The sequence below is a fragment of the Diprion similis genome, chromosome 13 (assembly GCF_021155765.1).
Source record: "Diprion similis isolate iyDipSimi1 chromosome 13, iyDipSimi1.1, whole genome shotgun sequence".
NCBI lineage: Eukaryota > Metazoa > Arthropoda > Insecta > Hymenoptera > Diprionidae > Diprion > Diprion similis.
Window position 1 is genome coordinate 6,639,033 of NC_060117.1, and position 14,423 is coordinate 6,653,455.

A 14,423-nucleotide genomic window follows, 5' to 3' on the forward strand; every position below is an offset into this window, starting at 1 on the left:
TGATGTGCAGCTGTTGCTGAGCGCGGCTTGGTTGGTGTGCGTTAGTGTCGGTCAGCAAATGGCGGCTCGCCGTGTCGGTGAGTGTTCGTTTGTTTCATGGTGCGCGCGACGCGCACGGCGCAGTTCGTCTGTTTCTGAAAACAAGAGGGGGCACACGGAACGGTACGAGCATCGGCAGTTCTGCTAGAAATCCGAGATAATCTTATTTTTTAATTCGATCTCCCACGGCTGAACAAGGTACTTGATTACGATTAATAGAATGTCTTGACGGAATCTGTTTTTTTTTTTACCGAACTGATGCTAGTTCAGTCCGATAATTCGGAGTTTTACGATCAGACTATCTACATAACCTCAAATTTTTACAGCGATATGCTGTTGGTAGAAGCTGACGCTCCGTTGATGGATATTTGAGTGATTACGTCACGGTTCAACATCGAAATGGCTCGGTCTTTCACCTACGACAGGCCTCTGGATGTGAAAATCATACCCGCTTCGGAGAATACGAATCACGAGTTTCAGGTGAGGATTTATCATGTCATTGACATCATGTCTGTCATCTTGTTTTTCCGAGTTTTCAGTTGTATGTTTTTTCAACGCCATATAATAAATATTGGATAGTGATGAAAATTTGTGCACAGAATTCTGTGAAATAAGAAAATTATTTTCATTATGCTACCTCAAGAATTATGTTATTTATACCGGTTATCACACTTGTTTTATAATCCAATGTGGACTGAACCTTTGTACTTAGATAAGGTGCCATCTATATCTTGCTTTGTGTACCTATACGATAGTATAAATGTGATTGTGATGAACAATTGACCTTCAACTATGTATCCAGATTTTGTATTGAACGTTTTACCTGTATGATTGATACTAGATCAATGCTACCACGAGTGTAAACAAATTCGATTACTTTTATCATAAAGTGTTGAAATGTTAACTTCGTTCGGTTAGTCGTAGTTTCAGTTACCAATTAGAATCTATGGGGATTTTAAACATTCCCGTGTCCAATTAATTCAGATATTACACAATACAGTATCGAAGAAGCTTGAAATCGGGACGACTCAGAAATTTTTCATAAATTACGTTTGTTTTTGATTTTTATACTTCTTTTTCTATTTTATGTTATTATCTCTGATTGTATATTCAATATGATGTTCAGACTAACAATGGGAGTGTCTTGTTAATGTAACATTGAGAAACTGTGTATCAGCTGATCATTTTTGTCTAAGTCATTTGAATATTTACGTGCCGAAGAAATATTGAATCAACTTATATCCCGAACTTTTGATTTTGAACCTTAACCACCAGGGAATATATCAGTTTTTCGAATTCAACTAGCAGGAATATTTCGCTCGGCATATGTCATTTTATTCAACGACTGCGGTAGATTTGCTTTCTTAGATTACCCGCATTATTGTTACTTGTTTGTGCTCCCAGGAAAATTTGCGTACCCTGTTTGTGTTGCACATTCCATTTACTAGAGCAGTTTTTGCTTGAGGAATAGTATATTGCATAGAAGTGTGGAAAGTAGGTGATTTTCAATGCATGTGAAGTTGGCTGCGTGAGTAGTACAGGCTAGTGCTCTAATTACATCAGTTGTAGTATGAACACAGCATTAGCCGAAGCGTGCGCTGTAATCACTTGAGTCAGATTTTACTCATCTGCACGTATGATACACGTGGTGTTTGAATAAGTTGTTTTCCTGTTAATCTCAAAGTTCTTGAAGAATTTTTGATTATCACCAAGTTACTGGATATCCTGTCCACGCAACTTAAAATCGCAGAACCTTTTTTATCATGTAGGGTAATCAGCTGAATCACACGTCCGTTATTGAAAGATTTATTTCATTGTGGCAACTAAAGATCGATACTTTTTAGTGTTATCAGCTAATTAGCCACTTATAAACAGCGTCACCTTGAATCAAAATATTATTAAACTAAACCCTAGTGAAGTGAGGGCTACGCTGTATCCCATGCGATTTACTCGAATAAACCGATTCGATTAAAGGTTTTACCTTTGGCATTGTTTAAACCGATACTGATAAAGCAATGTTGTTTTGTTTGCATACAGTAAGGTATATGGTATCTTATGTTTCCGAAATCTTGATTGATTGAAATCTGGACTTACCGTGTTACGTATTAGGTTCTGGTAATGAATTCTTGATGACTGCAAACAGTCATGACTTTTAGTTTTATTGGTTCAATGAGCGAAAAAAGTTTGTCCAACCTGAAAAAAATATCCAAGAGAAGTAGATCGAGTGAGAAGTTATACAGCAGGTAGCTACGTTGAATATAACAATTTTAATGGGTATGAAATTAGTTACGTTACAGTAATTATGCATGTTCAAGAAAAATTGATACTTCGTACATTTGGGATTGTTTAAAATTCAGTAAACCATGATAGACAAAACATACTCAAGTATTTCGAAAAGTCGATTCCTGGAAAGTCATTCAGAGATTGCCAGGTAATGATTTTTTCTTTGACGTTTTGTTACGTTAACATTATTAACTTCAGCCTGTCAATTTTAATGATTCCAGTTTGCAAAGTTCGAAATCAGATTATCCTATGATTCTTGTGCAGTGAGAAATCTCAGCGAATTATACATAAGAGCGAGAATGAGCAAATATTTTCATCTGCTAACCAAAGCTCGCTAACTTCGTGTGATCAGTCACATCGAATCCTTTCCCCAAATGTCAAAACTAGCGAGCGCTTTAAGATTATTTTAAATTATAAGATATGTTCAGTTACCGACTGGTTCATAAAAATTTACAATATGAGAATGTAAAACCAAACGATTAATAGTTATACGATTAAATAAATAATACTGAATACTAATAGAAGTAGAAATAGTAATTGAATGAAATGAAATCGTGATCTTTCTATCGTTAGTTCAGCGGTGTTCTTAATAAGTGGAAATAGGTGGTTGAAAGTAACGTTATTGTCGCAACAAAATTAATAAGAAAAATTGGTGGTACACGAATAACATCGATTATGAAAGCGATTGCATAAGTTATTTCACAAATCAGCAGTAAACAATCTAATCTATCAAGGTCAGGCATTGCGACATTTGCTTGCTTCTGTCGTCATGCTTGTTGCACAAGCTTGTCAGCTCTTTCTCTAGGTCTGCTCGAATTGGTGAATCAAACCGGCAGTTGCAGACTTGAGCGTAGTTTGGTTCTATCAATTAATGTAATCAATCTAGTATAGTATAGTTTTCTTAGACTGTCACAGGATGATTTGAGTTCTTGAAAAGTAGCTGTATGAAATTTTGAGAACCTTGTATTTCAGATCCTGATATGGGAAGTTTATTATTGATTTCAATTACTAATAATGCTGTTTTCCATTATGTGCTTTTCTTGTCGCAATTGGATGTTAGGTCGCTATCCCAATGCTGTTACTTACGCCAAGTTATAAATTCTGATTCATTTCACAACCAATTATCATTTCACCTGATGTGATAGAACGGAAGTTATTCTAATATAATTTACATAGAATGAAACCCGCATTTCGTTTCGGACCAAAAACTAGATAGTCGGAAGAGTATGGTATTGATGAATGTTATTGTACATCGTGACACGGCATCAAATTATGTTGTCGAAATACAAAGCAATCATCAGATTGTAGATTTACAAATATAACATGAAATTAGACGCTTTATTTTTTTTTTTAGTTTCAGAGAGTATTGGGGATTAAGAAAGAAGTGGAAGATGTTCCGCCGGATGAGGAAATCGGACTGCCTGAAACAGAATCAGCAAATAATCTTCAGCCCGCATCTGCAAACACATCAAAAATGCCGCCCATCGATGGTAAAGGCGAAACCCATCCCCACCTTGTGATAAAATTTCGTGATCTTTTGACACGCTCAGGACAGAGCTATGGAAGAAATGGGAAAAACAAGAAACGTGAACGTGAATACTTGACAGAGGACAAACTAACTTCATTTGAAGCGGATAGAATTAAAAGGCGTAGATCTGAATCAAGTCGCACATCAAAAAGGCGCAAATCTGAATCAAGTGTCACGTCAGAAAGGCGTAAATCTGAATCGGGTGTCACATCAGAGAGGCGTAATACGAGGTCTTCAATTCTTCAACAAATACGTTCAAACTGTGATAATGTGAAAAAAAGTGCTACGTTGAATTCGTCAAAACTAAAAGAAACTAATGACAAAGCTAAAAACAAAACCGTACGCAATTCAACTCCGATGATCGATTTGAGTAAGAGTGGAAACATGCACATAAATTGTGACGTCTGCGGGTTGCATTTTACAAGCTATCCAAATTTACAAGCGCACAAAAATTATTATTCTACAGACGGAAAATACCAATGTAACCTTTGTGGTTTAAGATTTTCCAGATTTGGGGTGTTATCGAGACACAAGAGGGTTGCGCATTCCACCTTACCCCGTCAATATTGGTATCGGTACAAATGTGATATTTGTATGGATCATTTTAAAACGAGAATAAGCTTGATTGTACACACGACACATTTGCACGCCAAAGAATTGACATCGAATAAAAAAAGCGAAAGGTTGTACAAAGAAGTAGTTCTAAGTAACATTGTGTCAGGAAAAAGAAGGAGACCACAAACGTCCGTAAAGAACTCTAAGCGTAGCATGAAATCTGCAGCACCAAGCAATTTTCACAACTCTAAAGTATCATCGGTCGAAATAACTCAGTCTTACACAGATTTCATAGAGTCTGTGGGAGATACAAATAATAAAGACAAACAAATCGGTGAAACATTTAGATCTGAACAGGATTCCGGGTGTCAGAATATCTCACTAGATAATCAAGCTACCAACGGCGCTGTCGATTCGAATAACGAAAAAGTTAATAGAAGGTCAACTAGACAAAGTTTGAAGTATGTCGAAGAATCAAATTCAGCCCAGTGCGATGGAGACAAAGTTATGACGCAGCAAAAACTTGAACCATTAATTAAGGATTCAGAAAAAACGTGCATAGGATTGAAAAAATCTCAAGAAGTAATGGGTAATAGTGTGTGTAGTTCAAAACGAGTGTTCAATGAAAATGGAGGTATGCAAGAATCGAAAGACCATAGTAAGCAACTACATGGATTACCACGTGGGAGTGAGAGAAGCCTCTCAAATTTGTCACAAGATGGTCCGCCGCAACTACAGCAAGATTCATTCCAGGGCATAGCAAAATCAGCCAGTAAGTGGAACATGGCAGAATCTCTTTACCAACCATTAGAGACTAGCGTAGAAGACTCTTCCCAAAAGTCGGGACATAATGGAAATTCGTTCACTCAGAAAAAATGCTTGAATGTTGCAGAAGATGAATCTGTTGCAAAAGAGTTCGACCTGCAGCAAGATGGTACAAATGAGAAGAAAATATCCCCGTCATATGAACAGTTGAATTATCAGGTAGGCATAGTTTTATCACACGATGAATTAGAAGAAAAAGTTGACCTATCCACAATGAATATTGACGTTGATAATTCAGCTGTGAAACGTATCAACTGTGGAAATAATTTAAATGAAACTAATGATTTTGGAGATTCACGCGAGTCAATTTTCGTCGGTCATCAGGATAAAGACGTTGATGTCAAAAACTGCGAATCAATATCCCTTAGCATGGCTGTTTCAGCTTTAGGCGTTCCTTTAATAGGTTCGGATAATATTGAATTCCATGATGCAACCATGCTAAGAAATTATGAAATTCCGTATTATCAAATTAATAAAGATGTCAAAGTGTCGTTGGTAAAATTAGAGAATATGGTGGATTTGCCAGAAATTAATACTCCGAAATCATCGGTTTGCGATATTATTAGATTAACGAAGACTGAAAAGCCGAATTGTTATGTAAGTGAAAAACCTTTCGCAAATAGAGGAAGATGGCGTATTTCTCGGCAGAAAGAACGAGAAAATGTTGAATACAATAAGAAATCAAGATCATTTGTTAAAAAAACGCACGGTGCTATTGGTTACTGTCCACAGGTACTTTCAAATGACGGTGCGTCGGAGGAACGTGGGGAATGGGAAACTGCGAAACAACCAGATAGATTTTGTTACGTTTGTAACAAAGTTTTCCAAAGTAAGGGATCACTGGTATCCCATTACATAAAGATACATATAGAGCCTGGATCTTTTCGATGTTGTTTGTGTAATGCGCATCTTAAGCGTCCAAAAAGGTTAAGGAGTCATATATTTAAGCACTGTCATACGTCAATTGAACAAATCTGTCGGAGATTCTGTAGATCTTGCAACGGAGAATTGAATATTTTTTCATTAAAAAATATTTGTGCAGATTGTATAAAAGGACAAAGGCTTAGTAGGGGTAAAGTTTTACAAAGAATATTTGGAAATATTTCCGTGTTGGATAAACAACAATTAGCTCACACGTTAGCGTGTGAGAAAATAAGTCCTTCAGACAATAGTCGTGAATTGCTACATGAAACATTGGGTGTGATAAGTCCAAAAGATGTTAAAGTTATCTCAGCAGTCGATGATTCTGCTGAAAACGGCTTAAAAGTTCAATGTTCGACTACGTCCCGCGAAATTTCAAAAAATTCGAAATGCTCTGGATCTAATCGTTCGTTTTCTCAAAGTAGTATGGTGCAAACTGATTTAGAATGTCGCAAACCAAAAACTCAGATTGGTTTTATGTCTCATGGTTATAAAAAGATGTCCAGGACTTGCAGTTATAAAAGTAGAACGAAAACTTTAAAAGTGGGATCAAAAAAACGCTTCAAATCAATAAATTTTGCCGCACATGATAAAGAATGTATCAAAAAACTAATTACTCGAAGTAGGCCCGAGTTTTTCCAAAGAAAAACACGCTCGGTAAAACGTCGTATGATAGGGCCTCATTTTCGCAGCAATACCAGAAAGTCTTTCCATCACAGGTGCAAGACATGTGGATTGAATTGTTGTTGCAGTAAGAATTTGGAAGTACATGAAAGACGCTATTCGACAGAGGGAAAAAATTCTTGTAAAACTTGCGGACTAACATTTGCTTGGAAACATGTATTGGTTGTACACATGAAAATGGCTCATAATCCGAAACCCCTATTCTCCAGAAGAATCAGGTGTGAGATTTGTAATCAGGGTTTTTATAATAAAAAGTTTCTTAGGATTCACCTCGCACATTTTCACAACATTAAATTCATCCAATGTCAAGTCTCGGAAATAAAATTCGACACCAGTCAATACTTGAATGACCGTAGAAGATATTATTCCAAAACTATTAACTTGCCGTGTCATAGTTGTGATAAAACATTTAACTCTAAATATGCATTAGAATACCACAAAGTGCAGATCCATAATGCCGAAGAACCAAAGGTCTGGAAGTATTCGTGTAGTACGTGTGACTGCGCATTTCCCGATAAATTATCGCTGCAAGCCCACGTCCGACACTTGCATGTGGTTCAAGATAACGATTCCGTTGTGACGACGCATATGAAAGGTGCACATGCACCAGCGGATCAACATCTCGAAGACATCGAGTTCTCAGATAAAACCGAGGACGCGTTCATCAATTCAAACATTGAAATGAATGGTTCAATTTCTGGTAAACACAAAAACGAAATTCAATGCGACAAAGCAATACGTGAAACTACGAATAGTCCCATCGTCAAGACACATATTCTGAGTCAATATAAATGCGACATATGCAAGATAAGTTTTATGGAGCCACATGATATACTCGATCATGAATGGGAATATTCTAATTATGGTACCAATGCGTGTGATGTTTGTAACCGAAAATTTATGACTAAGAGTCATCTGGAGAAACACAAGGTCAAACACTTTCGAAAAGATGCGATCTGCATGTATAAATGTCATGTCTGCAAGGAAGATTTCACAATGGAAGATGATTTGAAAATGCACGGACTGCATTTACACGGACCTCAATTTATGTTCGAGAAAATTTCTGAAACGAGTGAAAGTCGCGAGTCTAGTATATCAAATTGTGAAAAGGTACATGATACCGATGATACTTTGGATGTTGTCATGGGTAGCGGAATAGCCGAAGATGAAGGAATACTGTTGTTTCAAAAGATTTCAAACAGATTATCTGCGGAACTGGTGCTTGAAAATTCATACTGTTGTGATTTCTGTACAGTAAGTTTTGGTACCAGGTCTTTATTGACGAATCATATGAAGAAACATGCCTACCGTCCATATTATACAAATTCTTCCAAATACCTCTGCTTGATCTGTAAAAATACATTTCGGACTAACGATATTTTGAGAGCTCATGTTATACATTATCATACATTAGATCATAAACAATCGACTACAAGTGAGCCTGAACCTTTGGAAAAATCTATTCCTGATGAATCGCTGAAATCCCAAACTAGCGTTAATCGTGACTCTACGAGCATTGACGATCAGGATGTCCAGGATACGGTGGAAACTTCACCTTCGAAACACGCAAATTTAAATCAGTCACTTAGTTTACCAAAAGACTGCAGCGCAGTCGATGACTCAAGCACTACTCCATCCGAAGCAAAAAGTCAGTCATCCAATTTTACAGATGACGTTCACGAAGATCAGCAAAACCATGAAAATATTTCGACTCAAGCGGAAGTAACGTCAGTCTCAATCGATGAAGAATTGTTCACCAGCGAGTTGGAGAAGTTGATATGTACCATTTGCACACAGAACTTTGACTCCACTGAAGAAATTCGAGCACATTTTACTTCTGTTCATATGATGAATGGAGAGTATGCATGTACGTTTTGTGGGGAAATATTCTCGTATTTCATGGATCTGAAACGCCACATTTTTGGACTCGATGACGATTCTGAAAATTATACATGTTGTCGTGAAAAGTTACGGCAAGTCATGAAACTAGCTGGTAACACGAGTTCACCCAAAAATCATCATGAAAACAAGCAAAACGAGGAAAATTTACAGATCTCGTTATTTCATGAAACTGACACCATTTCAAAATCTAGTGAAAAACCAAGTTCAAATAATTTGATTACCTTGGGTCAAGGTGACATTTGTGATGAATCATTTTCAAACTTTACGACTTCGTTGAAACGTTGGGATTCATATTTTGATAAGGATCAGTTGCGATGTGATCTTTGTGATATTACGTTTATAGATCAGAGATTATTGAACATACATAACATGAAGCATCATGAAAATGGACAAGAACTTTATATTGCCAGGAACCAACAGAGCTTGCAATTAAATCTTGATGACCGAACTGTTCAAATTCGTATGCAATACGAAGTCATGCTGGACAATAAACTTCAAGATGGGGCCGCTATTACAAGCAGCTTAGTGAACACAAATATTTCCGGTAATTTGAGACGAGTTCCCATCTCAAGTGATAAACTACTCAAACAAACTATATCGTCCAGTCTGCAAAGCCGAGTTGCTAAAATACAACCAATTGCCGAAAATGAAAATGAACCTGATATCAACGAACAGATCAACGCTGCAAATGATGCATCATCAAAAGTTGATTCACAATTGAATCTTGAATCACAGCAAGACACCGATTTATCGAATAAACTTGACGATACAAAAAGATGTGAAACAGAACAATCGGTTGCGCAATTTCGAATAAAAAGCTCTGCTAGCTTCCAATCTGACGTAAATCCTGTACAGTCAACTTCGTCAGTCGGTATACGTTACCACGAAAGTTCTAGTGAAATTCCACGGAATTCAAGTGATGAAAATTTGACTTACAAAATGGTGATAACAGGTACTAATGATGATATTGAAAAGCGATACGCTCCAATAAAAGATATTGAATATAAATGTACACAACAGAAGCAACCATCGTTGCAATCACATGTTTTGAGCACTGGTCGAAATTTAGTATCCATCGTACCCACCATGCGACGTTCAAGAACGCCTGACCACACGTATAGTTCGCGTAGCCAAAAATCACGCTCAAGCGACTGTGCAGATGAGAAAAGGTTAGAAATTGTACCCCTTTCTTCAGATGATACCGGTAACTCAATCTATCTCGTTTGTATTCAACCCACAGTGGATAGTTCTAACGACAGTGAGGTATTGGATGTAGTAAGTACTCCCATTGAAAAACCTCATGTGAAAGAACACACTGCTAACAAACTTTCACGTTTGTTACCATCAACATCAGGCCCCGATGTCCGCCCATTCAATTACAAACGCGTTGAGTCATCCTCAGAGTTTGGTAGTGAGCTTGACAATAACAAGCCAACAGTAGCACCGAAGGATCGTAATCTCAAGCCTCACTTGCAAGGCGGTGTCCAAAAGCGACGTTTAAAAATACTGCCAATACGATCAAATGTTGTCATCAGTCCACTGCGGAGTTCCTCTTTTGAACGGAACAGTAAAGCGGGCAATGGTGATGGGAATAATTTACCCAATGGTTGCGCTCCACGAGGCGGCAGTTCAGGAGGTAATGGGAACACGAAGGTATTGACACGTCACAACGTCAATAAAGAATTGCAACGTATAAATAATATCTTGCGATGCAGCTATTGCACAATGCTATTCAAAACACAAAATCAACTAGTTGAGCACATGCTGGCACACAAAGCGAATAATCAATGCCCTGCATGCGGATTGAGTTTCTCAAACGATAAAGCACTCCAACAACATTTACCCGAGCATCGAAGTTCGAAATGTATCAAATGCAATAAGGTTAATTTCTTCAATGATCCTCCCTGCTATCCTGCAGGAACATTTGTATTTTGTACTAAATGTAATGCCGTGCTTCCGCCCCCATTGAGAACAATAACACCAACGTCAAAAGATTCGCCCGATCGTATTATGAAATGCGGTATCTGCATGGAGACTTTTAGCACCATTTCTCAAATGTCTGTTCACTTTAGAAAAAGCCATTTGTCATTCCTTTGCTCCATTTGTAATTTGGGATTTAGTTCGAAGAGTAACTTGACGAAACATATGGAGGCCCATAGAGCAATATAAAATTAAATATTGTGGCATGTAAAGTGTAAACGGTCTTTACGCATGAGGGGGACAAAAAAAAAAAAAAAAACGCACCAAGAATATGAAAGTGGTCACAAAGTATGATTGATCAAGTGTGTGGTTACAGGAAACTAAATTTTTCTCATCAACACACATAATTTTGGGAATCTTCCAGTTACTTTATCGCTTAGAAAGCAGTTAGGTTACCTTATGTATTTCGCTATAAGTTCAAGATGTCACAAACAGCTATAAATTCGAGTACTTGTAGATTTTCATACTTGTACTTTATGTTAGATTCTTATTTTTATAGTAACGCAGTAAATTGTAACAGTTGACAAGTTTTATAATAGCTTTTGATTTTTTTTTTTTTTTATATGTACTCGATTGGTTCAACGATTTTTACTCGTTAGTTCGAACGCTAATTGTATCAACTAATCGTTTTATTTTAGTAATAATACTATGAAATTTTAAGCCTTACGTTAAATGCTATGAAATCTTTCGTTTCAATGATATATTCAAGTCTTAACTCACGTGTTTAAACTTTTTGATATTTGCTTCGGTAGCTACTTACTTAGTTACTTTTGACTTATTCTATGAATTGTATATCGATTCTCACTTCACAATGGTGCCGTCTAAATTTAAAAATTATAAACATGAAGCCTTAAGTATTGATATTTGTAAGTTCATCGCGATAAAAGATAATAATTTAACCAATTAGCACGATTTGATAGTTTTTATCGCTTGTCACCATATTCCTCCGACGAAACTTTGTTAAGAGTCATTATACTGACTGCAGAAGATTAATTCGTGCCTGAATCAGAATGTCAGATTCAAAAGGTTTCGTCGATTGCATGGTTTCGTCAAACGACACGCCGTTCGAAAGGTTTTCCATTACAGAGAAATACATTCGCTATTATACTTATGTTACATTTAATCGTTAAAGCTCTCATATATTTCAAATAATTTGTACAAATGAAAATAAAATGAAACTGTATTCTTGTAGATTTATATGACCTTATCTTATACACTACATAGGTGTTATTGTCTATATGCATGCAATAAATTATTTTCAAATGGCATAAACAATTGCCCATGATTATTCGGTAATGCGGAAAATCAGTAATGTCAACGCTTTCTTTTATGGTAAAAAATCGATTTCAGAATCGGTATAATCAATAAAATAGTCATGTGTTTATTTTAATAGGTCGTGAATTAGGAAGCAAATATTAGTTTCTAAAGTAAGTACGTAGTATAGGCTTACTTTAGGTGGAAAACACTTAAGTCTTAATGAAGATTTGCTGTGGAAGAAGGTATTCGTTCAGTATAACGTCCGCTTCGGTGAACGAGTCGACGATCACAGGTAACGTGAAAACTTCACAACTCATGTAATAAAAAATTACATTCAAGTTTTGAACGTATTACGCAAAACTGGTTTTTCCATTACTGAGTATTATATCGTCCGAGCTATTTTGCCGTAAATGTAAACGAAGAGTTATCGAGAAGAAACAAAATTAATCAATGAAAGTGGATTGGTTATGTCCAGAATGATGCACAATCTATATCGCATTTCTTTATGGTATTATCTTCACCCTCATCAAATTTAGATTCTGAAGATAAAATGATACATCCTCTGAATTTTTCCAACTCAACAAACTCAGACGTGTCGTAAATCATTGGAACCTTGAAAGTTTTGGCAAAAAAAGCTTCCATATAAGAATAATGATATGTAGTTCGTTTTTTGTAGCTAGTCTTATGCCAATCGATATTGACTTTCGCGTCTATTACATTCCATCCCGCGTGCGTAAATTCAGAATTGCTTTTTATGGTTCTTTCAACATAAACCAGAAATTTCTAGGAGAACTTTGTGGACACTGGAAAGCTGTTAGACTTGGAGATTTTTAGTATGAATACATTATATTGCGGCATTAAAAAGGGTGAGTGGAAAATAATTCAATTCTGTAGGACCCTGTACCAATTATGTAAAAGCACACCTGTTCGTAAATTGTCTTGCTCAATATTTGATGAAAAAAAAGTTTTTGCAATCATGATACTGCCAAACGTTAGACACATGGGGTTAATCACAGTGAAAACCATATACAACGGATTACATTTATGCGGGATTCCAAACGGTTTACAAAGACCAAAAGAAGCTAACAAGTGTTACAATAATATCATGTATTAATAATTCTAAACATGTGACAATAACGTTATACATAAGTTACACGAATTTGAAATAGACTAAACGAATAACAGAGCTACTAAAAATTGTAAATCATGCAATAAGACCATAAATATTTCGAGCAGATTACACAGATTACAAAGTAATTTCGCAGACTACAAAGACTATAAATATTTCAAAGTGATTGTACTGATTACAAATATCACATTGATTACAATTATTGGAAAGACTACGAATATCACAAAGTTTTTCAGAATATTACAAGGATTGAAAAGAGATTGTGAAAAGATTACAAAGGTTACATGGATTAGTCGTAAGAAAATACAAACAATATAGGAAATATATAGATTACATAGAGATTATAAAAAATGTAACGAGACTAGGATTTCATGGGTTGCCCAGAATATTGAAAGATCGCAAAAATGACATTCGATGATATTGACATTACAGCAGAAATTAATTTCTAGGTCAGGCAGTGTAATCATGAAGTCTACGCACGCATCGTACTACTGCAACCTTTCTACGATTGTCACAAAGTAATTGAGAAGGATCTAGAGTGGTAAACAAGCTTTTGAATATACGTGAATGTCTACAATAGGATATGGAAGGTCATCGAACCATGTAGAAGATTCTCCGAGCAAATAGTAACCAGCAAAAACACTGAACCTCAGAGAATCTCAAAGTGACCGTCAAGCATTGTAAATGGTGAGAGAAGCAAAATAAGTTGATTATTCTCATGGTTATCAACAAATAATTTGAAATCAATTGTGTCTATTATAATAACAAATGACACTAGTCAAACGACACTATCAAAAGGTATCTAAATTTGGCTAATCAAGATGAAATTATCTAGAATTATGACTTGGATAAAATATAGAATATCATAGAACATTCTGGAAGAACCAATACTAGTCCAAGAAGGGTATGTGGGTGTGTCCATAGAATACAAAAGGAGAACCCTCAACACTCGACAGTCAGTTCACATCAGTTCACTTTTCAATAGGAATTTAAACTAATGAGATCTCCGCGAAAAGTAACTCCGGAATTTAATTCAGTAAAATAGGAACCTAAACTTGTTTAAATATTGAGTCAAGTTTAGATTACCGTGTGACAGTTTGTAACTGTGATCAGAGATAAAGTATCTCGATACAGGATTATTTCAATCAATAAAAATAGTCTTCCATTAATTTACACATACTGTGAAAAATAGTTGTGGGATAAATGAACAATTTACGTGTCTAAAAAAACTTACAACAATTTTGATAGTCATAAATTATGTTTGAGAGTCGCGTCCGTGTCGTGAACAAAGCAGTGTACGATGTAAACACAAACTGAATA

General features: G+C 36.1%; 1 protein-coding gene across 3 annotated transcripts; it reads left to right on the top strand.

The window, feature by feature from the left end:
• The first annotated feature begins 39 nt into the window (after nucleotides 1–39).
• On the top strand, nucleotides 40–11,413 carry LOC124413945. Of its 3 annotated transcripts, XM_046894758.1 has the most exons (5): nucleotides 40–237; nucleotides 366–519; nucleotides 3,677–5,177; nucleotides 5,298–5,389; nucleotides 5,963–11,412. In XM_046894758.1, the coding sequence occupies exons 2-5, from the start codon at nucleotides 439–441 to the stop codon at nucleotides 10,904–10,906; spliced, it is 6,618 nt and encodes a 2,205-aa protein (XP_046750714.1). In that variant the 5' UTR covers nucleotides 40–237; nucleotides 366–438; the 3' UTR covers nucleotides 10,907–11,412. The 3 variants fall into 3 exon arrangements, with proteins under 3 accessions (XP_046750714.1, XP_046750712.1, XP_046750713.1); XM_046894756.1 differs by having other exon boundaries at nucleotides 5,298–11,413; XM_046894757.1 differs by having other exon boundaries at nucleotides 3,683–5,177; nucleotides 5,301–11,413.
• Nucleotides 11,414–14,423: the final 3,010 nt, after the last annotated feature.